The following is a 26,415-nucleotide window of genomic DNA, read 5'->3' as shown; positions in this document are numbered from 1 at the left end:
TAGGATATCTGATGAATGACCCTAAGGGGGTCTTGACCCACACACTGAGAACAGCTGGTTTACATAATAAGTTCCAAGCCATAGCATCCTGTCTCAATTTTTTAAAAATGCCCAGCATGGTGTCCCTCGTTTTGGGAGGCAGAAGCAGGTGAATCCCTGAGTCCGAAGCCAGTCTGGTCTACAGAGTGAGTTCCAGGACGGCCAGTGGCTACACAGACAGACCCTATCTGGAGAAAACCAAAACAAGAAACAAAAACAACCACAAAAAGTCTATTATTCTCCCTATGAGACATCTCTTTTCCTTAGTTCCCACATCAAAAACAGAGTTCTCAGCCTGAAGTAATTGACCAAAATAAGAGTCTTTATAGATGTCTCTTGGGAGATGAGAAAAGTTAGGTTATAAATAAGTATTATGTACAACTTCCAACAGCACACTCCCCAGCCTCCAGTCAGTGTGGGGAAGCAGAGACCGGGTTCCCCAAAGCAAACGAATGCTCCATCTCCAGGCGATGACAAAGAAGGGGCAGGATTAGGCCTGGAAAAAAAAAAAAAAAAAAAAAACACGAAATGAGAAAGAAGTATTAGAGGAGGCATGGGGCATGGGGCAGGGGGCTGCCTCCCAGCCAGATGCCCAAGAGCACGAGACCCTGGGGCTCATGTACCTCTCGAGCATAAATGGAAGGGGCCGGTATAACATAAATGGATCGAGAGTCTCCGTCTTCAGGGTGATTCCAGTCAGTCGAACTGTGGGAGGAGAGAAAGCAGGGACGACTCAGACCCCATGAATTGTCCCGTTGGTCTGGTTTGTTTTTCGCCCCCATCCAAGAGATGGACCGTGCAACGACCCCGTCGGGAGAAGGGTAGAGCACCGGGCTAAGAGGGTGCAACCAAGCAGGATGCATGGAGGAATTAGGCCAATCACATTGGCCACGGTGACAAGGTGTGCCGCCCTCACCTGGAGCCATCCCCGGCCCCGGCCCCGGCAGCAGCCCCGTCTTGTATCCTCAGATTGTTGAGTGCATCCGGGAGCGTGTGCACCGAGGGCTCCCGGGTTCCAGGCAGCAAGCGAGTGCCCGCATCCCGGCCAGAACCTCGGCCGTGGCGGCGGCGGCGCACGTGGACAAGCAGGAGCGCGGCGCCGGCCAAGCCCGCGGCCACCAGCAGCCCCAAAGCGGGAGGCACAAGGAGGCGCTGCGGGTCCGGTCGCCTCGGGCCCCGGGGGGCCTCGGGGCGCCCCGCGTCCGCGCCGTCGGGGCGCACGGCGACCTCGCATCTCACGCCCATGTAGCCGGGCGCGCAGGCGCAGACGAGGCCGGAGAAGTGGGCGTAGCAACGGCCTCCGTGCGCGCAGGGGCGGGAGGCGCAGGGGTCGGCGCGCTCCCGGCAGTCGTGCCCGCCGAAGCCCAGCGCGCACGAGCAGCGCCGCGCGCCGCCGCCGCCGCCGCCCTCCACGCACGTGCCGCCGTTGGCACAGGCGCGGCCCGCGCAGTCGTCCAGGCGGTGCTCGCAGCGCGGCCCCGCGAAGCCCGCGCGACAGCGGCAGCGCAGGGCGTGACCCAGGTCCAGGCAGAGGCCGCCTGCGGGGAAGCGGGGAAGAGGAGAAGCGGTGTCAGCGCCCACTGGTCCTGGTCCGTCTCCTCCCTCCTGCCTCCTCCCTCCTCCCTCCTCCCTCCTCCCTCCCCCTGTGGCTCCTCCGCCTTCCTCTTTGGTCTGACTTTAAAAATGCCCCCCCTCCCGACCCCACGTCCCAAGAGCCACGTCTTTGAGTCAGCTGGCCCTCGCCCAGGCTTTTTAAATTTGGAACAGGTCTCAGTAGGTAGCTAGCCTTGAGCATAGCTCCCAAGTCTGGGGCTGCAAGAGCAAGGCCATCAAGCAAGCAAGGTTGCCCGAGACCACGTCTACCTAGTCCTGTCTTCCTCCTTCCTTTCCTCCCCTGTCCCCCCATCTTCTCCCCCAGGTCTCTCTCTCTCTCTCTCTCTCTCTCTCTCTCTCTCTCTCTCTCTCTCTCTCTCTCTCTCTCTCTCTCTCTCTCTGCTCTCACTCTTCCTGCTGTTCAGCCCAGAGCCACTGGGCCCTGGGCCCTCATCACAGCCCCAAGGCCTCCGAGTTCTGAGTGAGCAAAAGAGGAGGAGCCCCTGAGATAAGGCAACCGCTGGAACTTGCAAAAGGGCAGAGTCTAGGACTGTCCCTCCGGTCACTCGGTCACTCGTTCCAGGAAACAATGGTTTTGTTTGTTTCGTGTTTGAGACGGCAGGAGTCCGCTCGGGCTACTTTCGAACTCAGGATCCTGTGGTCTCAGCCTCTGGAGTGCTAGAATTAACTATGCGACCATGCTCAACTGCAAACAGTATTTCGGCATCACATATCTCTTTCATCCATGGTCTCATTTAACCCTTTCTTCAGTCTGGGGGTTTTTGAAATGGCCATGAAGCCCAGGTTGGCCTGAAACTCATTATACAGCCCATAATGGCCTTGAACTCCTGATCCTCCTGCCTCTGCCTTCTAGAGCGTGGGATTTATAGGCATGGGCCACTATGCCCAGCGTGGCTCCATCTCATCATTTAATAATGTGTCAAATCAGGGTTCTCCCTTCTTAGAATCTTCCTGTGGCTCCGTCTCACTCAGGGAAAAAGCAAGAGAGTACCTTCCCAGCAAGTCCCCAGGGTCGGGCGGGCCCATCACATGCCTGATCTGACCACACTGGCCTCCCTCCAAATCGGCAGGGATTTGGGGTTCCCTCTCTGCTATGCCCTCAATGCCTGACAGGCAGCCAATTCTCAACAAATACCGGTTTCATAGAACGGACCAGGCAGTGGGAGGAGGGTCATGTCCCCAGCACATAGGGCCACACGGGACATAGAGGCAGGATTCCCACCCGGGGCCATCCGAGCCACGCAGAGACCCCACGCCCACCTCTCCCTCCCAACTCTGTCTCCCCACCCCTCTCCCTACCCCTGGCCAGTCTGGCTTCCCCACCTCACCGTTCTGACACGGCTGCAGGCTACACCGGTCCACCCTCTTTTCACAGTTGGAGCCTTGGAAACCAGGTGGGCAATGACAGACATAGGCAGAGTCAGGGTCTTCTCCACCAACGCACAAGCCGCCATTGAAGCAGGGTCCATCTGCGCATGTCACACCGCTCACCTCACATCGAAGCCCGTAGAATCCCCGCGGACAGGTACACTCAAAGGAGCCCGAGATTTCCTGAACAGAGACAAGCTGGCTTTGGGCAGGGGGATCCTGGGAGCCAAATCCCGGCCTTTTCTTTGACCAGCCCCACGTCCAGGGTACAGGGCTGCCCCAGGAGTGTGGTCCATGTGCCCTTCAATCTACTCTACGCTATTGTTTCTACACATGGATGCCCAGACTGGGTGAAGCTCTGGAAGCCCAGAAATCTGTTCCCACCACGCCTGTGCCTACCACATAACACCCACCTGTCCTGCCCACCCATCGACACACACACACACACACACACACACACACACACACACACACACCAGCTCTATGGTCACTTCCCTCATGAAAACAATTTTAAAAGACAGGGTCTCCCCTTGGAGCTCAGGATGACCTGGAACGCAGGATCCTCAGTGTTCCCAGTGCTGGGATTACAAGAGTGAGCTACCACACTACCCCCAGGAAGACTCCTTTTCTGCCCCTCACTTGAAGACCAAACTCGGCACCCTTCATGTGCAAGGCAAGCGATCAACCACCAAGCTACATACAGTCCTAACTTCCCACAAAACTCCTTTGTGTGTTAGGGATTGAACCCTGGGCCTCTCAAATGTTAAGAAAGTGCTTGACTCCTGAGCCAAGACCCCAAACCATCACTGGTGGACTCTAGGCAAGTGCACCATCTCTGGGCCACACCCCCAGCTCCTTATTGGAGGATTCTAGGCAGGCCCGTGTCTGCTGGTCCCTGCAAGCTCCCAGCCCCTCACTGGTAAATTCTAGGCAGGGGCTCTTACCACTCAAGCGATGTTATCTCCAGCAATGAAGGCTCATTGAGCTCCCTCTCTCTCTCTCTCTCTCTCTCTCTCTCTCTCTCTCTGTAATTTGAATCTCAGTGTCTCACCCACACAGAAAGCCCTCCCGCTCGCTGGATTCTACTGTCCCAGCATCTCCCTCCCCAGCTCTGCTCCTTTGCTCCCTCCATGCCGCTTTCCTAGCCTGCCTTCTCTAGTTGGCTCCTGTTGGCCCAGCCTTGGGCCAGACCTCAGGAAGCATTGTCTGATGCCGCCACCCTCCTCCGTATGTGCCCTGATCCCAAGCCTTCAACTCACACACCTTGTGACACTGTCCACTTACTGACTGCTCTTCAATTCTTCATTCCCGCATCCTAATCCTATTTTAAGGTCTGAGATGCAGCCAGGACACCTCCACGAAGACTTCCCAGATAGCTACTCCCTGGCTGGGGTTGCAGCCTCCCAGGTTGCAATGTTACAGAGCCCAGAGAGGGGATGCTCTGTACAAAGTTCTCATCAGGCCAGCCATGGTGACATGTAATCCTAGCACTCCAAGTGGCTGTGGCTGGAAAATTAGGAGCTCCAGGCCAGCCTGAGTTATTCAAAGTTCTTGTCAGGGTTACATAGCTAGAATCTATCTCAAAGAAATCGGTGTGGGGACCGGGCGTTGGTGGCGCACGACTTTAATTCCAGCACTTGGGAGGCAGAGGCAGGCAGATCTCTGTGGGTTGGTTCAAAGCCAGCCTGGTCTCCAGAGCCAGTTCCAAGGACAGCCTCCAAAGCAATACAGGGAAACCCTGTCTCAAAACAAACAAACAAAAATCGGTATGGGGTGGTTTTGCTAGACCTGGTAGCACACTCCTTTGATTCCAGGGCTCATGAGGCCTAGATAGATCTCTGTGAGTTCAAGACCAGCCAGGTCTACAGAGTGAGCTCTAGGCCAGTCAGGGCCACACCATGAGACCCTGTCTGGGGAGAGGGGCACTAGGAAGATGATTCAGGAGGTAAATGATTTCTGTGAAAACATGAGCGCCTGAGGTTAGATCCCCAGCACCCACGTGAAAAGTGGGCTCGGTGGTGCTCATCTGTAATCCCAGTAGTGGCGAAAGAGTAGAGACAGAAAAACTGGCTGACAGTCCAGCCCACCTGCCTGCTCTACGCTCAGTGGGAGTCCATGTCTCAAAAACTTAAGTGCAGAGTGATAAAGACACTGCTGTGTGATACACACACACACACACACACACACACACACACACACACACACCGTCAAGGTGAGGTCGGAAAGAGATACTAACACTACAACTGCCCCCATTGGCACACGGGTTCCCATCACAGGGCCCAGGCCCAGGTAAAAGGCATCCAGTGCTGGCAGGACCTGGGACCCTGGAGTTCAGGCAGCCGCTGGTGGAGACAGGGACAGTGCAGAGGGGTCCAGTCCAGCCCTCTCGGCAATGGCATTCACCAGGCTCTTCACAGTAGCCGTGCTCAGGGCTGCAGCCCTCTCGACACATGGCTGCGGGAGGCGGAGGAAGAGGCGGAGAGAACAAGACGTGAATGCTAGAGCCGGCCGGCCGAGATCCAGGGCCCTCAGTTCCCTGAAGGAGATCCATGGGGTGTGGGGAGGGGACCGGGATCGCGCTTAAGCGAGAAGGGCAGGGGAAAGCGGGCCTCGCAGAGGGGACTCACGCGGGGCTTCGCACTCTTCTGGGAACGGCGGCGCGCAGGGGCGCAGTCCCGGTCCGCACCGCGAGGGGGCGCTGCGCGGGTGGCACAGGCGCACACAGGCGGCCCCTGCGGCGGGCGGCTCGCAGCGCGCGCGGTAGGAGAAGCGTAGCTCCCAAGCGCCTGCTCGCTGCACGTCGCGGGCCCACGGGCCCCCAGCCGCCAGGCGTCTGCGTCCCGCCACGCGTGCTAGCAGGTTCCAGGCGGGCCCTGCGGAGAGAAGGGAGGATGCTGGGACTCAGGGCATCCCCACCCTGGGAGTTCCTTGTCCTCCAGAGCAGAAGGACAGAGTCCCTCCTTAGCAAGCCTGCCTGGCCTGTCCCCTCCCCAATGCACCCAGGGACCTGCATGTCACGATGACAGGTTTCTCAGAAACCAAATCACGCCCGTGTTGACCCCAGAATGCTTGAATATTAAGATAGGAGCCTTGTAATCGTCTTTTAACATCAATATCTATGGACAAGGTCCCTGGTGGTGAGGTCACAGCGCCCCTGCAAGGTCTTCCTGTGTGTGGTGGCTCAGCTCACTCCTGTAATCCCAGCAGAAGCCTCAAAAAGAGCAAATAGTAGGGCAGACAGATGGTCCAACGCCTGGTACCAATAGAGGAACCTTATCTAGAAAGCCGAGAACAAGCCCAAAGTGGTGGCTCATGTTCATAACATCGGCACTCAAGAGGCTGAGGCAGAATTGTGAATTTCAGGACAGCCTGGGCTACACCACAAGGCCTGTCTACATTATTCCAGACACTGTTTCAAGAAAAAAAAGAAGCATAAAATTTAAGCCCAGGATAGTGGGGGGCAATCTCTGTAATCCTAGTACTTGGGAGGTAGATGGGGAGAGCCAGAAATTCCAGAACACTTCCGTTCCATGGAAATTTCCAGGCTAGCCTGGACTACAGGAGACATCTCAAATACAAAATCTGGGCCAAGGAGATGGCTCAGCAGTAGTGTGCCTAGACTCTACCAGTAAGGGGCTGGGAGTAAGGCTCAACGGTAGAGTCTATCTATGCCTAGCATATGGGGAGTTCTGCTCCATTATAAAAGATAAGATAAAATAAATCGATTTTGGAGCACTTTGGATGTCTCATTTTTGAATCAGAGATGCTCAACCTGTACCAGGACATGGTCCCCTCCCCCCCACTGCTTCCATTGGGACTTTGAAAATACATTATTTTATTTTATGTGTATGTATGAGTGTTTTGCCTGGATGGATGCATGTAGGTGGTATCGAAATGAAAAGCACAGGAAGAAAGCATAGGGCCCCCCAGAACTAGAGTCATGGATACAGGGAACTGAACCCAGTTCTCCACAAGGGCTACAAGAACTCCCAACCATTGAGCCACCCCTCGGACTTTCCTATACCCAAACTGCCCACAGCTTTAGAGCCCAGCAGCACCTCCCAGGAGCTGTGATGACATCATAGGCCCAGCGGTCTCAGCCATGTCTGTTCTGAACCCCACATCTCCTCCTACCAAAGCTGAAGACACTCACCTCCAGTCCGCTCTCCCAGCTGCTCTCTCCAAGTTTCAATGATGAGGGAGAAGGTGCCCTGGTGGATGGAGAAGGAAGAGAAGAAAGAATGGAGGGGTCAGAGGAGCCTCTCAGTGAAGACCAGGACACAGGGTGGGGTCTGGAAGCCGTTCTGGGACTGAGCAAGGAAGCATTCCCAGAAGGAGCGGCCCCAGGAGCCAGTCACATATTGGCCTCACTCCAGATACCCTACTGAGTCTCTCAAGAGACATCATTGTGCGAGCTGTGTTTGCACACGCCTGTAACCCCAGCACTCAGGAGGCTGAGGTAGGAGGGTTTCAAATTTGAGGTTAGGTTGGGGTATCTAGCAAGACCCTGGCCAAAAGGCAAGTACCAGGATGTCCCCACCTCACAAGTGAGGAAATTAAGGATGGAAAAAGGAAAGTCCCCAAACTTGTCTACATTCCAAAGATGGGCCTGCTCCTTTCGGAGCTCTGCAAGGTGTGGGATGGACACGGATTCTGAGGGTGATCTGATGAGGCAGGTCCCAACCAGAAGAACTGAAGTTGAAAATAGAAGGAGAGATTAGGGGATCCCAAGAAAGCACTTGGGAGGATCCCCGCATGCAAGGAGATCTAGAATAAAGACAAAGACCCCCCACCCAAACCCAGCTTGCTGATTGCATTCCTGTAAATCCAGAATTTAGGAGGTAGGAGGCGGGGTGCGGGGGTGAAGGACAGAGGACCAGGAATTCAAGACCAGACTCAGGAACATAGTGAGCTCAAAGACAGCCAGGCCCGTCTCTGGAAACAAAACACAGGATGCGGAGATAATTCCAGACAGCGCCAGAAAGCCTGAAACCCTGAGTTCAATCCCTGGGTCCCACAGAACTGGCATGACTCCCACAAACTGTCCTCTGACATCCACTCGTCACTGTGGCACGTGTGTGTCCCCCCTCCCCCAACTAAATACATACATACATAACCAAGCCAACAGAACCACAGACGGACGAGAATCCCAGTCTTTAGACGGCCCCAAGGAGGTGTGCTGAGGGTCCTGGGAACGTGGGTTCCAGGGCTAGTTAAGGCTGTGAGACACAGAGCGTGTGAGAGCTGGGGGGCAGGAGGAAGAGGAGGTCGAGCTCACCGGCCAGGCATCGCGGAAGGGCACACGTACGAGGCCGTCGGGCAGCGGCAGGGCAGCAGCAGGCGCTCCGGGCTGCTCTGTGTAGACCGGGCCACGCGTGCTCAGCGCTGCGCCCAGGGCGCACAGGGACTCGGCGGCCTCCTGGGAGACTCCGGGCTTCAGGCAGACCCTGAAGAAGAGACGGCAGGGGCCTCGGGCGTTGCAGGGGGACCGTGGGGCCCCGGGACCTGGTCCTGGCCCGAAAGAGAGAATCTGCAGCTCGAAGACACCGGCCGGTAGTGCCTGGAAGGAAGAGCGCCACAGGGTTAGGGGACCTAGGGGGCCTAGACATCTGCCCCACGAAACCTCCCTAGGATCCCAGGTCTTAGCCCGGGTCCCATCTGTCCCTTCTTTTCTGTAGCCCGCTGGGTCTAACCTGGGGAAGGAGAAGAGCCAGGATCAGCGTCTGGGAAAGCAGAGCCACCTGCAGGGAGACCATTGCTTTTGGGGACAGGATGGGGGTGAGCCTCCAGGCGCAGCTGCTGGATCTCAGAGCCTTATATCTGAGGGGACGCCCCGCCCCCTCGGCCAGCCTCCTGGCTCCTGGGGACCTAGGGGGAGAGGGTCGCAGGGGATGTGGGCGGCTTGATGGGGTTCATCCTGAGTGGGATTGCGGGCGTCAATCTGAAAGTGACAGGAGATGACCCTCTGTGCGCCCTGCGTCGCAGGGAAGGCCTGCTGGAAGGTGAAGGGGCTGCGTGTGTGTGTGTGTGTGTGTGTGTGTGTGTGTGTGTGTGTGTGTGTGTGTGTGTGTGTTGGGGGTGATGTGGCTCACCGGGTGTGGACAGTTAACACGGATGGATGCGGGTTGCAAAGAATTCTGTGTGTTCCCGCGTGGGAGAATTGAAGTCCAGGTGACTTTACTGCGTGGCTGCGCGCATCCCTCTCTACCGTGGAAGTAATTGTGTGAGGTCCTGTCCACTGTGGATGACCCTGTGAACTTGTGAGTGCTGTATGCGTCCCCAGCTCTGTGTGTGTGTGTGTGTGTGTGTGTGTGTGTGTGTGTGTGTGTGTGTGTGTGTGTGTGTGTGTTGTAAGCTGTGTTTGGGGGGCCCAAGGATGCAGCAGCTCTGAGTAAATACGATGAAGATCCTGGGCTCTTTGTGGAAGGCCCCATGTATGCATACATCGTGCGTGTGTCCCCTCCTCAAAACAAAGCCCCTCTTCCCCAAATCCAGCGTTACCAGACTCACCAGACGCCAGGCCAGGAGCCTCGCTCGCCTGGCCTCCGTGGGGCCTCCCAGCTGTATGTAAATGTCGCCATCTGCCCGGCGGCCGCGCCCCTCCCCCTCGGGACGCAGCTGGGCCTCCCGTTTGGGCTCAGGAAGGTGTGAGGGGCAAACGGGCAGGAAATGAGTCTTCAGGCACCAGGGGCCCGATCTCCACCCCAGATGAATGGAGCCCCCCACCGGGGGTGGGGGAGGCAGGAGCCCCTTAGTGTTCCCGGATCCCGGCAAATAAAGCCACTTGGGTGTAAATGCCCACCCAGTCTTTGGTCATAGTGCTTTGGTGGTAGGCGCTGAGCAAAGTTACTTAAATGGAGGAAACCCATCATAAACGCCTCCCCCCACCACGCACACAGTGAACAAGAAGTTAATATTCAGAGCTGGTAATCTCAGGGAAGACACAAGTTGCACCTAGCCCCACGTTTGTCTGTCTTGTAGAGGGGAGGCAACTGTAGTCCTGCTCAGGAATTGTTCAGTAGAAAGAGCCATGGGTGGACAGGTAGGGCAGGCCTCTAACCCCAACACCGTAGAGCAGAGGCAGGACAATCAGGAGAAAGAAGCCAGCCTGGACTGCATGAAGCCTTTGTCAGAAACAATACAGCACATACCACAAAAACCCACCACACCTGACTCTGCGTCACTCACAAGGCTGTGGGTTCAGTCAGTCCCCAACACAGTCAACTCGACTACAAGGCAAGACAGTGTTTCCAGAACTGGGTCATGCAGGAGACTCCTGCAACAGAGGCCATGCTGAGGTAACATTTCGCTAACTTCTGAAGCATGAGGAGGATCCTGGGGAAGAACACACTGTGCACAACAAGTGCAAAGGCCTTGGGGTGACCGCACCCGCACACTTGGCCATCCCTGTAGCTTCCTCTCTCATTTCATCCAGGCTACGCTCACCCATGCTTTCCCAAGGGGCCCTCCAGATGATTCCATCTAATTTAGAACAGCATCTTCTGGTTGGTTTGGTGGCTTAGCCAAGGCGCTTGCCACCAGGCCTCTGATCTACATGATGGGAAGAACTGGCCCCAAATGTTACCCTCTGACCACATAGGTGGCGTGGCATGTGCATACCCACCCTGACCCCATACAGATAAAAATGTAAAATAGTAATAAATAAAATAGCATCTCCAAGGCCCCAAACCACCGCTTTTCAGCGTTTCCTCCCTTTCACTTTCCTTCTGTGCTGCAGACTGACCAAGCACTCCGTGACGGAGCTATACTGCTGGCTCTTCCATATTTTGAGACAGGGTCTCACTAAGTTACCTATGCTGGCCTAAAATATCCCATCCTCCTGCCTCAGTTTCCTGGAAAGCTAGAATTACAGGCTTGTGTGTTTACCCTGCTCCTCCCTTTAAAACATTTTTTATCCATATTTTATGTATGACTGCTCTTTGTGTCTACCCATAGCATCCTATTGTGTGAGAAACCCATCGAATCCTATTGTACATGGTTGGGAGCCACCATGTGGTTGCTGGGAATTGAACTCAGGACCTCTGGCAGAGCAGCCAGTGCTCTTAATCTCTGAGTCATCCCAAAACCCCATACCCTGCCCTCCTTCTCATCTTTATCTTTGGGTCCCTGAGAATTGCCTGCATCCTATCTTCCCGGAGGGAACAGCAGCACAGTGGGACTGTGCCTCCCATACATTCTTATTCACTGCTGCCTTCCGGGTGTCTCCACCAGCTGGCACCAGCAAGTACCAAAGCCAGCAGATGCAAGGAAACAGGACCGGACTTCCCAGAGAAAGATGCTCAGGCCTTGCCCAAAGGGCTTCTGAGTGGTGGAACCTGGGAATTCAGACCCCATGGCAGGGTGTGGGGAAGGGGCCTGGTTATACACAAATAACCCCCACAACAAAGCAGTCCTTGAGCTCAGGGCACTCAGGGTTAAATTCCCAGGCCCCATCACACACATCTGCACCTGTGCCCAATTCCCCCCTACCAGTGTGAGTGGACAGGACACAGGGTCTGGTTATCACCAAGGTGAAGGGATGCTGAAGCAGGCAGCACCCAAAGTACCAGAGCCCTGGTCACCAGGGCAACGGAGGAAATACATCTTCCTTAATGCTGCAGGAAACAGACTCAAGTCATATTTCAAATCCATTCTAAAAGGGTATGTGGCACACGGCTGTAATCCCAGTACTCGAGGCTGAGGCAGGAAGATCACTCAAGGTCAAAGCCAGTTTGAGCTACACAGCAATGCCCTCCTCAGAGGAAGGGTTCTGTGGGACAGTGCCCCCCCTACTCCAGCAGGTAAGTACACTGGGCGAGTTCTCTCCATCACAACCCACTCCACCCGGGACCGTTAGTCACACCAAGTTTTGTCCCATCACTGCTCCTTTAGACACAGCCTCCAACTCGGGGCCTCCAGATGCAAAAACAAGCATTCCTTAAAACAGCGACTCTTAGCCAGATGTGGTGGCACACAACTTTAATCACAGCACTCCGAGGCAGAGGCAGGCTGTTTTCTGAGAGGTGGTATCCAGCTTGGTCTACATAACAAGTTCCAGGCCAGCAAGTCACACAACACAGTGAAACCCTGTCTTACATTTTTGCTTGTGAGCCTAGCCTTTAATGGCTGAGTCATCTCTCCAGCCCAGTGAAACCCCCGTCTTAGGAAAATTAAAGGGAAGTCTTTAGGACATGGCGGGGCACTCCTCTATACTGCCTAGTTCCCTAGGCTGGGAATCTTGGTGTTACTTATAACTCTTTTTTTTTTTTTTTTTTTTTTAAGATTTTATTTATTATGTACACAGTCTTCTGCCAGCAGAGGGCATCAGATCTCATTCAAGGTGGCTGTGAGCCACCATGTGGTTGCTGGGAATTGAACTCAGGACCTCTGGAAGAGCAGTCAGTGCTCTTAACCACTGAGCCATCTCTCCAGCCCCCATAACCCTCTTTGAATCTTGCTACATGACCAGTCTTGCGTCAGACTCATCGACTCTCCCACATCTAACTTGAAACTATGGCACTACCCTTTACCCTTCCCTCCATGCTACCACCAGGGAAATTTAAACAGTCTGGAGTGCAGAGTCTCAGCTGGCCCATGGCTTCAAATTCATGAAAGCACCATTATAGTTTAAGCTGGGCCAACGCTAGATGCTGGCTAGAGCAGAGAGCTTGGGGAAGAGATAAAAGGGACACCTTCAATGCACTTTAGACTACAAGAAACTAAGACAGAGGTACCTTGCCCAAGGTTTGTGGCCCCTACATGAGAGTCTATCAATTTGCTAGGAACTATTATTGGTGGGCTGGAGAGATGGCTCAGCAGTTAAGAACACTGGCAGCCTCACCAGATGACCAGCACGCACAAGGCAGCTCATAACCTCAGGGGATCCAGTGCCCCTTCTGGCTCTGCCCCATGAGCACTGTAAGTACGTGGTTCGTTGACAAAGCACCCATCCATATATGGAATATAAAAAAGAACAATCACTGGGGCCAGATGGATCAATCAGCAGTCACGAGTACACACTGCTCTTCCAGGTGACCCAAATTCAGTTCCCAGCACTATGTTGGGTAGCTCACAACTGTTTGTCAACTCCATCTCCAAGGGATTGGATGCACACTTCTGGTCTCCACCTGTGCTCATTTGTGCACTGGCACACAAACACAATCAAAAATTTTTTTTTTCTTTCCTGAGACAGGGTTTTTCTCTGTGTAGCTCTGGCTGTCCTGGAACTCACTTTGAAGCTCAGGCAGTGCTCGAACTCAGAGATCATCCTGCCTCTGCCTCCCAAGAGCTGGGATTAAAGGCATGGGCCACCATCATGGCTCAGTTCAAAAGTAAATTTTTTGTTTTTGGTATTAGTGCTCTGCCTGCATGTACACCTGCAGGCCAGAAGAGGGCACCAGATCTCATTATAGATGGTTGTGAGCCACAATGTGGTTGCTGGAAATTGAACTCAGGGCCTCTGGAAGAGCAGCCAGTGCTCTTAACCTCTGAGCCATCTCTCCAAACCTCAAAAATAAATCTTAAAAAGAACTATTAGTTTAGAGATACAGAAACTGATCTCCAGAGAGGCTAAGTAACTTGTCTAGAACCACAGCCAGCCAAGAAATCAAAGACCATGGATTTGAACCCAGAACTGGAACTCACATGCTTAAACAGCACACAGCTATGCTGTTCCAAGCAGAATCTAGTGGACACACATGGCTGTTACAAGGAAGAGGCTGGGGTGGCTCAGGGGGTAGAGTGCTTGCTTAGCATGGAGTGGACTGGTCCCCAGAATCACATCAACTAGGAATGGTGGTGTACATAGTAATCTTGGCACTCACAAGTTCAAGGTCATTCTTTACCACATAGCCAATCCAAAACCAGGCATGACCTGCCTCAAACCAACAAACCAAAAGCCACAAAAGAAAACAAACAGAACAATGGCTCAGCAGGGGAAAAGAACTTGCCATTCAGTAATGACTAGAGGTTCATCTCCAAGACCCACATGGTAGAGAACAGATTCCCAAGTTGTCTTCTGACTTACACACTACACACGAACTTCATACAGACTCTCTCTCTCTCTCTCACACACACACACACACACACACACACACACACACACACACACACACACACAGGAGCTCCAGGATTGGCTAACTAGAGAAATCCATCCACTGGGTTTTTGCTCTGTTTTTTAAAATCCTGATTTCTAGCAGGGCACAGTGACACAGACCTCCAGTCCCAGCTACTCAGGACATCTGCTTAAGCCTAGGAATTCCAGGCTAGCCTGAGCTATGCAATAAGAACCAGTCTTCAAAAGAAGAAAAAACAGGGGGGCATAGTTATGCACCCCTTTAATCCCAGCCCTTGGAAGCACAGGCAGGCGGATCTCTGAGATCAACACCAGCTAGGTCTATACAGAGAGACCTTGTCTTCAAAAACAAACAAGGAATCCCGCCTTCTGAGTTGTATGAACAGCTCCAGGAGCACCTTCCCAGGGAGCCACACGCAGCAAAGTCAAGCAGCCCTTGAGACGGGACCATTTCTGGCTCTCCAGAGGCCACACTTCTCTTTATTTCCATAGCACACAAGGAATCCAGAGCAGAGAGAGGCTTTTCTTTGCAGCTTATACAGTAAGTGGGAAGACATGGCGCAGCAGAAACCCAGGCTCTCAGCTTCTCAGGCTGGTAAGAGCCCGGATCCAACAAGGCACTCACTGTGCCTGGTAGTGGTGGTGGTGGTGGTGGTCACTGTGGATGACGACCTGAGTCCTGGCCTCACCCCAACGCCCCATCTGGACTCTCTGGACACAGGCATTGTGGCATCTGGGATGCGCTTTATTGGACACGTGGCGGTCCAAGCCTTGCTCTGTGAGGACTGGGGCCTGGGGCCCAGACACCACGTCAGAGGAAGCCTAGCAGTCAGGGCTGCTTGGAGCGAGGCCACAGGCGGCTGGTGAGCGAGCCAAAGAAGAGGCTCTGCTTGTTGCACTTGGAGAGCTCGGCCAGGCGCTGCTGCTCCTCCTAGTGTTGGGGACAGGAGAAGATAGAGTCAGCACCGACAGTCCTTCAGACTTGGGCCCAGTGCAGAAGAACACTAGTCCATAGGCAGGATCCCAACCCTGGCAAGAGCAACTCCAAGCCCAGGGGTGCTGGACTAGAATGCAAGAGACACTACTTTATCTGCAGCACAGTCAAATGCTCCCAGCCAACACTGTCAGGTGTGGTGAAACAACACCTTTAACCCTCAGAAGACTGAGGCAGGAGGATTGAGAGCTCGAGGCCAGCCTGAGCTATATGTGAGATACTGTTTTTTTGTTTTGTTTTGTTTTTTGAGACAGGGTTTCTCTGTGTAGCTTTGGAGCCTATCCCGGCACTCGCTCTGGAGACCAGGCTGGCCTTGAACTCACAGAGATCCTCCTGCCTCTGCCTCCTGAGTGCTGGGATTAAAGGCGTGTGCAACCAACGCCCGGCTGAGATACTGTCTTAAACCAACTCTTTCCCAGACTCTGAAGCCAGGCGTGTACACATCCCTATAGACTTGCTCTAAACCCCTCAGTCTACCACAAAAGGCCCAGAGTCACCCAAGGCCATGAAGGACGTTTCCTGTCTCTCACTTCTAGCACAGGCTGTAAGATCATTAGAACAGCCCCGCAAGGCAGGCTGTGTGAGAACCCCACGTTAGAAGCCGAGGCCAACGGAGACACAGAGGCTGCTGCTCCAGGGCCCCTGCTTCTTCTGGGAGCCTCAAAGTGACCAGTGGGGACTGGAGCCTAACCTGCTCAAGCCGACTCTGCCGTTGTTTGAATGCTTCCAATGGGTCATCCTCTAGGGCATAGTGCTCCAGCACAGTCCGGACGTCCTCCACTTGGTTCACTGCAATGGCTACAGGCACAACAGGTAGAGGGGTACTGTTAGTCAGGGCCAGCAAGCCCTGAGATGCCATCAATGCTGTCCCATGCTCTGATAGGGCTACTCCAAACATGCCCAAATAAATAGTCCCTAAGCGGAATGTCTGGGCATTCTGGAAAGGTCCAGAAGACTTCAGGATACTCATAGGTCTCCTCCACCCTGCTTGCTCAGTTTGATACTAATGACAAGCCAGAATCAAGCATCTGCCATTGACTTCAGGGTCAAGGGTTCTACATCAGACCAGGGGTCAATCTCACTCTTGAGGAAGGCAGACAGGTCCAGCAAGACCCGGTCATCGGAGTTGCCGTCCCAGGGCCGCAGGGCGACACCGTTGTAGGGCTGTAGCCGGAAAGCTTCCTTCTTGCAGTCCACGACCACTACTCGGGCTGGGTCCCGATTCAGACATGAAATGTCCTGGAAGTGGGTGTTATAGATCAGGAATCACCAGTGCCCTTCCCTGCTGATCGCAGAGGGGACAGACAGACACAACACCATACATAATATTAGGGCTATCGTGGCTTGCAGAGTCTCCCGAATACAGGGTGTGGAAGGTGACCTCGGGCTTCTAGGAAACTGGGGAGCTGGTCACACGGACACCTAAGCCAGGGGTCTCTGGAGAGAATATGGGCTCTGGTGGGTTCAATGCCTACCCCAAGTCTGTGACAGGCTACAACTAGGCCAACTACAACCCAGGAATTACAAGGCCCTTTTCAAAGCCTAAGTTCTACTGTGCAATGCTATAAAACCTTGAGTCACCAAGACACAGGAGAACCTAACAACACACAGTTAGTAGGAGCCTGGACAACATGTCTAGATGCATGGCTGGTCAGAGGAACAAATTCTATGACAGCACCAAGCACAGCCTCCAGAAACAAAGCCTGTGTCCCTACCCCTTGCCCAAGCCGGAAGCCAGCACCAATATCAGAAGCAGGGCCCCCTTTCTCTTGACAATATAAACACCCCCAAAGCTATCCCAGAGGCGCACCGTGACCCCCACATGGCACCTTCACATGGTGTCCCTCCATGTATCTGGTGGCGTCCCGGAACAGACGGTAAGAGATGAAGCCGTGGGGATCCACGCTATCAATGAGTGGAAATGCAGTCTGCAAGGATGGAGGGACGGTGAGGCCGGGTCCCAGCCCCGTGTCTCACCCACCCGTCACTTCCGGCTCAGGGCCTCACCATGCCAGTCTCTGATGTGAAGATTACAATTTCATACAGAGGGGCGAGCTGCTGGAACAAGGTCTCGATGCCTGGACGCTTCTTAAACCTCCAGCCGGTGGCCAGCTGCAGAGCCAGTGAGGACAGGGGAGTGTTGAGACCAGAGAGCCCGAAGGGCCGAGACCTAGCCTGAGGGTCCCTGAGGAGGCTTCTGTTTGCTCCTGGGGACCTGGAGGCATGTGGCTGGGCTTTGCTCGTGTGGCACAACTACTCCGAGCCAAGGCACTCATGTCTGACAACCTGAAGTAGGTACCAAAGGCCACAAAGGCAGCAGGGGACATACAGCAGAGGGAGGCTGACCCCACCACTTCCGACCCAGCCTCCCAGAGGGCCTCAACCCACTGCCTTCCGCAGGACACACCGACCACTCCGGATGTAGGAGGACCCCGGTTAGCTCCAGGACCAGCGTATAGGGTGGCTGATAGTAGGGCTCCCGAAGAGGGTCTGGGAGAAGGCAGGGGCTGGTGGGCTCGATGATCATCTGCAGACAGGACAGCCACTCACTTAGAGACAGAGCCAGGCCCAGGGGACGGGGACTGAGCCCAGCACCGTCCCTGCCACTCACCTGCCTGTAATCTTTGAAATATTTGTACGTCCGCCGTAACTGCTGAACCAAAATTGGATCTAGAACACCAGGCACAAAGGGATTCCAAAGTAAGCCACTGCTCCACCTCCTGGACACATCAGTTTTTTTTTTTTGTTTGTTTGTTTTTCACTTGCTGAACAAACATAGATTTCTTAAGGAAAAGTAGGAAGAACTCCCAAGAATGGGAAGGTTAAGGGAAGAAAACCTGTTTTACTTACTGTTTTGTTTAGATGAGCCTTCATGTGGTTGAGGTTTGTCTAGAAGTCCTGATCCCGCTGCCTCTACTTCCCCAGTACTGAGATTACTGGTATGTACTAGCAAGCCCAGCTTTAAGCACAGACTTACAGTCTAACTAGACCCAAATGAGTCTGCACACACCCTGCTGTGTCTCATGTAGAAGGCAACAGGGGAGACAAAGACACGTATTGCCCCTGCGATCCTTGTATCTCCTGTGATTCAGTTACTGTGATTACTTCTATCTCCATACCATGACAGGTATAAAACAGAATGTTCATACCTCAGCCCACTTAAAAGCTACAAAGCCCTACGCCCCCCCCCAGACATTTTTTATTGCTCTTGTTTTGAAGGATGTTGAAATTTTTTTTTTTTGGTTTTTGAGACAGGGTTTCTCTGTGGCTTTGGAGAACTAGCTCTTGTAGACCAGGCTGGTCTCGAACTCATAGAGATCCGCCTGCCTCTGCCTCCCGAGTGCTGGGACTAAAGGTGTGTGCCATCACCGCCTGGCGGGAAAATTTTTTTTGACATTTGCGTGTGCACATGGCCTCAATATATAGCCTTGAACTTAAAGAGATCCCCCTGCCTCTCTCCCAAGTGCTAGGATTAAAGGTGTGCCTAGCTTCACAAAGATTTTTGGGTTTTTTTGCTTTTGTTTTTTGAGACAGGTTCTCTGTGTAACCCAGGCTGTCTTGGCACTCAACTCTGTAGATCAGGATTGCCTCGAACTCAGAGATCCACCTGCCTCTGCCACTGGAGCTCTGGGGTTAAAGGCACGTACCACCACCGCCCAGCCATGAGATATTCTGTATGATCATAATCTAGCGTCTTAGAGTGGATGACTAGAACACTGTTAAAGCATCCCACAATGCACAGGATAACCAAGAACTCCCTGTCCGAAGTGGGAACAGGGCTGGGTTATAGAACAGGCCTGCCATCCCAGCTACTGGGAATGTTAAGGCAGGAGAATTTACAAGTTCAGGGGCAGTCAGGACTACATGGTCAGCTTAAAATCAGAATAGGCAGTAAGACCCTGTCCCAAACTTTAAAAAAAAAAATAATTTTTTTAAAGGGGGGACATAACAGCAGGCTGGAAAGAAGGCTCAGCAAGCAGTTAAGAGTCTGCACTGCTTTTGCAGTGCACCTGAGTTGGGACCTTGGCACCATGTCAGGAGGATGACAAACACCTGCTCCAGTGCCACGAAATCCAAGGCTCTTATTTAGCCTTTGAGGACACCTGCATTCATGTGCACACACACACCTGCCATCCCCCCACGTGCCCCCCCCCAGACACACATACTTTGAAAATAAAACGGGGGGGGGGGGGGGGTGGAAATGTTAGTTAATCCCAGCACTCAGGAGGCAGAGGCAGGCAGATCTCTGAGTTCGAGGCCAGCCTGGTCTACAGAACTAGTTCCGAGACAGCTAGGGCTGTTACACAGAGAAACCCTGTCTCAAAAAGCCTAAACAAACAGACAAATAAATAAATAAATAAATAAATAAAGCCAGGCTGAGGGTGCATATGAGTGGGAGAACCCTTTCTAGAACCAATCCTCCCACCCCAGCACTCGACATTCTAATAAAAACCACCAGCATTAAAAGAGGCCAGGGTGAACACTCTTGGCTAAATGAACATATACTTCAATGGAAATGCCTTAATGTGGCATTTCTAATCTAGCTGTATGGGCCTGCCTCTTAAACATCTCAATTTTTTGTTTGTTTTTGTTTTTTGAGACAGGGTTTCTCTGTGTAGCTTTGGAGTCTATCCTGGCACTCACTCTGGAGACCAGGCTGGCCTTGAACTCACAGAGATCCTCCTGCCTCTGCCTCCCGAATGCTGGGATTAAAGGCGTGCGCCACCAACGCCCGGCACCATTATTTTGCCTATGGGTATACCTTGCCATGCTGGTCGTTATTGTAGCTAGCTTCAAGGTGAAGATAAGAGCAAAGCAGCCGGCCACTAGCCCTCAACTCTAGCTTAGGCTGAAAGGGCTGACCCAGGCATGCGCCACCAAGGCCGGGCCTAAAGGCCTCAACGTTAAAGCCAGTTTAAACCAGTAAACACACTTTAACCTCCCATGTCTACCTTCCCAATTTAAGTAATTTGCTTAAACCAGTGAGGAGCAGGGGATGGTGGCACACACCTTTAATCCCAGCACTTAGGAGCCAGAGACAAGTGGATCTCTGTGAGTTTGAGGCTAGCCTAGTCTACAGAGCGAGTGCCACAACAGCCAGGAATACATAATTAAGAAATCAAAAAATAAATAAGAACAAATAAACAACAGAAGCAACAACAACAACAACAAAAACCCAAGATAAGAAACCAAACAAACAAAAACCCAGGAGACCTGAAATCTGTGCACTTAGAAAAGCAGACTCAGTCTCCTGCCTGGCGACCAGTGACACAGTCAGTGCTTGTACTCACTGTTTACACATCTCACCCAGGGGGCTCTGTGGACCCAATAACTTCACTTTCTGTCAGGAAGGGTCAGCTAAAATTCACAGCTACTCTACTACCTAGTTTATCAGAAGTCCTCACCAAACTCTGCTGAACCTGGGGTATGTTTGGAGAAGGGGCAGGGCACAGACACTGAGAGGCATTGTTTTAGAAATGAGGCATGGGGTGGGATAGGGACTTAAGGATTTTTAAACAAACAAAAAAGAGGCTGTCATAAACACTCAGGGGCCACAGATGCCCAGATCTAAGGCCCGGGAAGCCGGTATCTGGGAGGGACTGCTGCGGCCCCCTGCCCCCATCTGTTCCTGACCATCTGCTCCAGGCTGAGGGGCTTTTGTTATGTCCCGCCCCCCCAAGCATCTAATTGTTGAACCTCCATGGAGGAGGAGGGGCTGGGGTACAGGACAGAGGAACTGGCACTCCAAACAAAACAAAATAGCAGAGATGGGGACACCAGGGACTCCCAAATCTGTTAAATCACTCACCATTGTCGAATTCATCAGGGATCTGAGAGAGAAAAGCAAAGGTTTGGGTTGGCAGAGGGGTCCCAGGACATCCACTCAAGGAGCTCCAGGCTCAGTAGGCAAAGGTCCCGGGGAGGGAGGGAGGGAGGGAGGGAGGGGCGGAGGGGCTCATTTCAGACTAGAAAGGAGCCTGAACCAACCAAAAGCAACCCACCCTAGCACCTCTGGGTCTAACGCCCCTCACCTTGGTGCCATTTTCATCCACCGAGTTGTTTCCTGCAAGGGAGACAGAGACGGATGAGAGAAACTTGGAGTCTAATCTGCTGGGTCTGGAAGGGTTAGGAAGTGAGGGGTTTGGACAACCCCGTCAGAGGGGATGTTGCTAGAGGCACAGCTCCTGGATTAAGGGAGGAAGAGAATGGGGGGAGAAGGGGCAGGATTCCAATATATTTAAGAGAAGGTGGGCTAGCCAGGCATGGTGATGAATGCCTTTAATCCTAGCACTCAGGAGGCAGAGCAGGTAGATCTCTGTGACCTGGTCTACAAACTGAGTTCCCAGGACAGCCAGGGCTGTTACACAGAGAAATTTACACAGAGAAATCCTGTCTGAAAAAAGAGAGAGAGAGAGAGAGAGAGAGAGAGAGAGAGAGAGAGGAAAGAGAGGGGGAGAGAGAGAGAGAGAGAGAGAGAGAGAGAGAGAGAGAGAGAGAGAAAGTGGTCCGAGTCTGAGATTACACACAAGGGGAAGGTTAGGCTTTTGCTGCTGAAGGGAGACACAAGACATAGCTTCAGACACTGGGCCAGCCCTATTCTTCCCATTGTCCCCTTAGTTCCTGACTTCAGGAGGGACAGGGACCAACTAGAGGCTAGAACTTTAATTAAGTACAAGGGGTAGAAGGGGACTTGTTGAGTTTCAAGGTGAGTATCCCCGTTGAAGGCCCTATTGAGGGAGGAGCCAGGGAATGAACAGTTTGAGGAAAGAAGGGGAGGTTTCCCAGTAGAAATCTGGGGGCCAGCAAGCCAGGGGTATGTCTCTCACCAAAGATATAGACGATGCTGACAGTCCCACTGGCCCCAAGCAAACCAGCAAGCCAGAGTGCAACTTTTTTGGCATAGCTGGGACCTTCTGAGCCTGGCTGATGCTGCGGCCCCTGGGCCTTGGAGCCTCCACGACTGGCGATCTCAGCAACCTGAGCGGAGGGGAGGAGGCGAGGTCAGCTAAGAGGAAAACAGCAGGAGGCTCTCTCTGACCTCTAACTCGGTCCAAGTAGAGTCAAGATCGAGGGACGTGGACATACACAGAGCCCCAGAAAAACGTGTCCCTGGAAGGGCTGAGTGGAAAAGTTGGTCCCCGCAGAGGGGCAAAACTATAAAACTGTGTCCGGAGGATCACAGGGGTTCGAGGGCTGACAGGCGGGGCTGCCCGGGATCCTGAAAGCAACAGGACTGCAGCAGGGTCTGGAGCCAGGGCGAGCAGGGCAGGGAGAGTCAGGGCTGGCGGGGAGAGCAAAACCAGGGAGCCGGAGGGCACCCAAGGGACGGGAGGAGCGGTTAAGACACCCGGACATCCCGGGCCGCAGAGGGAGGGGTGGGAAACCCAAGAGATCGGGGCGAGGCGAGGCGATCTCTCTCGCCTGGAGCTCAGGACGGCTGTCTCCGGCCAGCCTTCCCGGCTCGCCGCCCCCGAGGCGGACGCCGCCCGTCCCGCCCTCCCCCGGCCGGCCTGGGACCCCGGCGTCCCGGGCGGGCCGCTCCCGCGCCGGCATCAGGCGAGGGTGACCTCCCGGCAGCCACGAGGCTGGGACGCGGGCTCCGGAGGATGCACCGGGGGGCCCGCCGCGCCCCAGCCCGGCGGGCGGGCGGGCGAGCGGGCGGCAGGCGTGGTGCTCCCGGGAGGCTCGGGGGCGCCGGGAAAGCGGGCTCGGGGACGGTGAGCGCCCGGGACGCGGAGTTCCGGACGGCCCGAGCCTGACGGGGGGGGGGGGGAAGCCCCGGGTCGGGCGGGGTCCCCGGGGCCGACTCACCTGCTCTGGGGCGCGGGGAGGAGGCGGCGGCGCTAGCCGCGTGCACAGTCCCCGCGCGCCGACCCGGAGCCCGCTCCGCAAGCGCGAGAGCAGCGCCGCCGACGCCGCCGACGCCGCCATCTTGCGCTGACGCCGCGCGGCCCCGCCCACTCGCCGGCTCGCTCCCGCCCCCCGGGCGGGGACCGCGGCCAATGGGGAGGCTGAGGTGCGGCGTGTGGACGGGAAGGCGAGCGGGACAAAAAGGTGTGGGCGGAGTCCCCCTCCCCGGCTGCGCTCTCCGCGGACCGCTAGTCCGGGGCTGTCAGTGCCCTCGCCCCCGCGCCCGCGGAGCACGCTGAACTGGAATGGGGCCATCTGTCACCACGCCCCCCTGGTGCCTGCCCTAAGGACCTCCGCCGCCGCCCAGTCGCTGGGACATAGGCGTGAGAGATGGACAGATGCTCAAAAAGCGAGCTCAACCGGCAGCCCTCGCTTTTTTTTTTTTTTTTTTTCTTTTTTCCCCCCACGCTGAAGCGGTCTTCTCTCGCGTCTCCAGATCACTTTTTAACCCCTTCTACCATGTGTTTCTCGAAAGGGCTGGAGATCGTATCACTCACTTGGCTTCCTTCACTCACCCATAGGAACAGTGCGTGCTGACTGAAGACTGAATAAGAAATCAGTGAATCTGGGGTACAGGAAGACACCAGGAATGTCCCCCAAGTTGTTTTTAATGGTGGAAAAGCCAGGTTTTTACATTGAAACTTTTTTTTTTAAGATTTATTTATTTATTTATCATGTATACAGTGCGTGCCAGAAGAGGGCACCAGATCTCATAACGGATGGTTGTGAGCCACCATGTGGTTGCTGGGAATTGAACTCAGGACCTCTGGAAGAGCAGGCAGTGCCCTTAACCGCTGAGCCATCTCTCCAGCCCCTACATTTAATCTTTTTTAAAAAAAAGTACTAAGATAGTAAAAAAATACAAAGTTGGGTAAAGGAATTCAGAGAAATGGTTATTTCTGGGGTGGAAAGAAATGGATTGGGGCCGGGCACTGGTGGCGCACGCCTTTAATCCCAGCACTCGGGAGGCAGAGGCAGGCGGATCTCTGTGAGTTCGAGGCCAGCCTGGTCTCCAGAGCCAGTGCCAAGATAGGCTCCAAAGCTACAGAGAGAAACCCTGTCTCAAAAACAAAACAAAAAAAGAAGAAAGAGATTGGGGTTCTGTTAAGTTACATGTGTGTTTGAGTGTGTGCGCCCTTGTGCCACAGGGTGTGGAGGACGGCTCTCTCCTTCCACCCTGGGGGTCCGGAAATCAAACCTGGCTCATTTGAACCAAGGCTGTCTCCCTTATGGTTGACTTGGAGGACATGTTTCCAAAGTCAGTGGTTAGGACACTTCCTTGACACGGTGAGTTCCTGTTGGCCTTACATACTGTAAGTGGGTACAGGGGACATAGGACTTCATGTTATGTCTGAATTTTTAAAATTAGTTTTATTTCGAGACAGGGTCTATGTAGACCAGGCTGGCTAGAACTCATAGAGATCCACCTGCCCCTAACTCCCCTAGTGCTGGGATTAAAGGAGTCCAAGTGCCTTCACCCACAGACCAATCTCACCAGCTTTTGGTTTTTTGTTTTTTTTTTGAGACAGGGTCTCATGTAGCTGAGGCTGACCTATGCACCCGAGGAAGACTGATCCTCCTGCCCTGTCCCAAGTGCTGTGATTTGAGTCATATGCCTACCCTTTGTGAAGACTTGGGCCTATCAAATATGGAAAAGACCAAGGTACAAAGCCTAATTCTGTTAGGGCGCTCATTCCTGCGCCTGAGTTATCAGACTTGCTGAAACAATCCTGGGTTCACTGCTGTCAGCGTTCAAGATAAGACTGCAGGGCTGGAGACAGCCCAGTGGTAGAGTGCTGGCTTAGAATCCACCACTGAGGGGGCTGGGAACATGACTGCAGGAGCACAGGAGATCCCTGGGGAACACTGAGTTGATCTTCACTTAGCCCCAAGAATGTAACTTATCAGTCACATGGCAAGCTGTCTTAATGAAATCATAAAACTCTAGACAGTTTAAATTGCCTATCCAGTATAAGTTAATATTGTTTCAGCTTTTCCATTCTTCTGGCTGGCCTTCAATGGCTTCTGCTACTTGAGGACTCTCCATTGGGTACAAATTCCCTCTGACTCCACCTAGTTTGACTGGTGGAGTACTTCCTGGGGATGAGTCTCAGGTCTGGCACGCCCTGTCTTCTGACCAGGTGTCAATACCTTAAACTTACTTACACAGGGAAAGGATAACCCGGCATGCTTGTGGAGGTAAGGACAACCTAGAGTCAGTTCTCTCATCATGTGGGCTCCCAAGAGTGAACTCAGGCCACAATGCCTGGTGGCAAAGTAGTTACCATGTGAACTGGCTGGCTGGCGCTGGGTGAACTATCTTGACTCAGTTGGTGGCTGTTGTGGTTGAGGCAACCCATCACCAGAGGGCTCAGCAACCACAGGCTCCAGCAGCCAGACTCTTTTTTTTCTCCAGATCTTGACTTATTCCCTCACATTTCACAGGGCTGCACCATAGGTGGAGTAAGTTCTGAGCAGTCCAAACCCTACCCTGACCCCAGACAGGGTTTCTCTAGCTTTGGAGCCTATCCTGGAACTCGCTCTGTAGACCAGGCAGCTGGCCTAGAACTCAGAGATCCACCTACCTCTGCTTCCCAAGTGCTGGGATTAAAGGTGTGGGCCACCACCAGGACCAAATCCAATCTAATTAGGTTAATTTTTACATACAGTGTGTTAGACCCATGGCATCACCTAGCTGTGTCCCAGCTGAGTTATTCTCTAAGTGTCATGTGCTTCACCTCCCTCCTGGAACTCACTATGTAGACCAGAATGGCCTCAGAATCAGAGATTTGCCTCCCAAGTACTAGGATCAAAGATGTGCACTACCCACTAAGGCAGTGGTTCTTAACCTTCCTAATGCTGTGACCCTTTAATATAGTGTTCTGGTGACCCCCAATCATAAAATTTTTTCATTGCTACTTTATAATTTTGTTATGACTCATAATGTAAATATCCGCTACTCAGGCTGTCTGATATGTGACCCCTGAGTGGGTTGTTCAACTCCAAAAGGGTCAAGACAACAGGTTGAGAGCAGCTACACTAAGAGGACCTGCTGTCCTTGATACAGGCCATGACTTTGTGACCCTCCTTCCCCGGTCTTCTGAGCAGCTTGAATGACAGGCCTGAACCACAAGGCCCAGCTGTAATCCTTGTCCTGTCTTCTACATCCTCTGAAGAGCCCTTTGGAGTCCCAGAGGCATTATTTTCTAGATGGGGAAACTGAGAATCCAGTTATCTGCCCCAACTTAATAACTATACTTAAACAAGACAACCCTTCCCACTAACACACACACACACACACACACACACACACACACACACACAGACACACACGCACACGCACACGCACACACACAGACACACACACACACACAGACACACACACACACACACACACACACACACAGACACACAC

The 26,415-nt window shown here is 53.5% G+C and overlaps 2 protein-coding genes across 2 annotated transcripts; both read right to left on the bottom strand.

The window, feature by feature from the left end:
* Nucleotides 1–351: 351 nt before the first annotated feature.
* Dll3 (delta like canonical Notch ligand 3) lies at nucleotides 352–9,024 on the bottom strand. Its single transcript, XM_027430491.2, has 9 exons — nucleotides 8,715–9,024; nucleotides 8,300–8,581; nucleotides 7,175–7,232; nucleotides 5,649–5,894; nucleotides 5,258–5,475; nucleotides 2,982–3,204; nucleotides 956–1,577; nucleotides 663–744; nucleotides 352–535 (listed from the first exon to the last, which is right to left on the bottom strand). The coding sequence occupies exons 1-9, from the start codon at nucleotides 8,775–8,777 to the stop codon at nucleotides 530–532; spliced, it is 1,800 nt and encodes a 599-aa protein (XP_027286292.1). The 5' UTR covers nucleotides 8,778–9,024; the 3' UTR covers nucleotides 352–529.
* A 5,518-nt stretch (nucleotides 9,025–14,542) lies between these two features.
* Nucleotides 14,543–23,255, bottom strand: Timm50 (translocase of inner mitochondrial membrane 50). The gene is made up of 11 exons (XM_027430492.2): nucleotides 22,902–23,255; nucleotides 21,917–22,067; nucleotides 21,122–21,153; nucleotides 20,899–20,920; nucleotides 17,701–17,759; nucleotides 17,497–17,616; nucleotides 17,097–17,201; nucleotides 16,919–17,017; nucleotides 16,172–16,328; nucleotides 15,781–15,887; nucleotides 14,543–15,026 (listed from the first exon to the last, which is right to left on the bottom strand). The coding sequence occupies exons 1-11, from the start codon at nucleotides 23,253–23,255 to the stop codon at nucleotides 14,925–14,927; spliced, it is 1,308 nt and encodes a 435-aa protein (XP_027286293.2). The 3' UTR covers nucleotides 14,543–14,924.
* Nucleotides 23,256–26,415: the final 3,160 nt, after the last annotated feature.

The sequence above is a fragment of the Cricetulus griseus genome, chromosome 9 (assembly GCF_003668045.3).
Source record: "Cricetulus griseus strain 17A/GY chromosome 9, alternate assembly CriGri-PICRH-1.0, whole genome shotgun sequence".
In the NCBI taxonomy this organism is placed as follows: domain Eukaryota; kingdom Metazoa; phylum Chordata; class Mammalia; order Rodentia; family Cricetidae; genus Cricetulus; species Cricetulus griseus.
The sequence above is the reverse complement of the archived record's forward strand: the minus strand, read 5'-3'. Positions and strand labels throughout refer to the sequence as shown.

Coding starts and splice junctions, on each gene's coding strand:
- Timm50 (XM_027430492.2), bottom strand. CDS start 23,255: ATGGCCCCATTCCAGTTCAGCGTGCTCCGCGGGCGCGGGGGCGAGGGC. Junction 20,921..21,121: donor TGGATGAAAATGGCACCAAG/GTGAGGGGCGTT, acceptor TTTCTCTCTCAG/ATCCCTGATGAATTCGACAA. Junction 15,027..15,780: donor GGCAGAGTCGGCTTGAGCAG/GTTAGGCTCCAG, acceptor CCCCAACACTAG/GAGGAGCAGCAGCGCCTGGC.
- Dll3 (XM_027430491.2), bottom strand. CDS start 8,777: ATGGTCTCCCTGCAGGTGGCTCTGCTTTCCCAGACGCTGATCCTGGCT. Junction 7,233..8,299: donor CCTTCCGCGATGCCTGGCCG/GTGAGCTCGACC, acceptor TCCATCCACCAG/GGCACCTTCTCCCTCATCAT. Junction 1,578..2,981: donor CCTGCAGCCGTGTCAGAACG/GTGAGGTGGGGA, acceptor GCTTCCCCGCAG/GCGGCCTCTGCCTGGACCTG.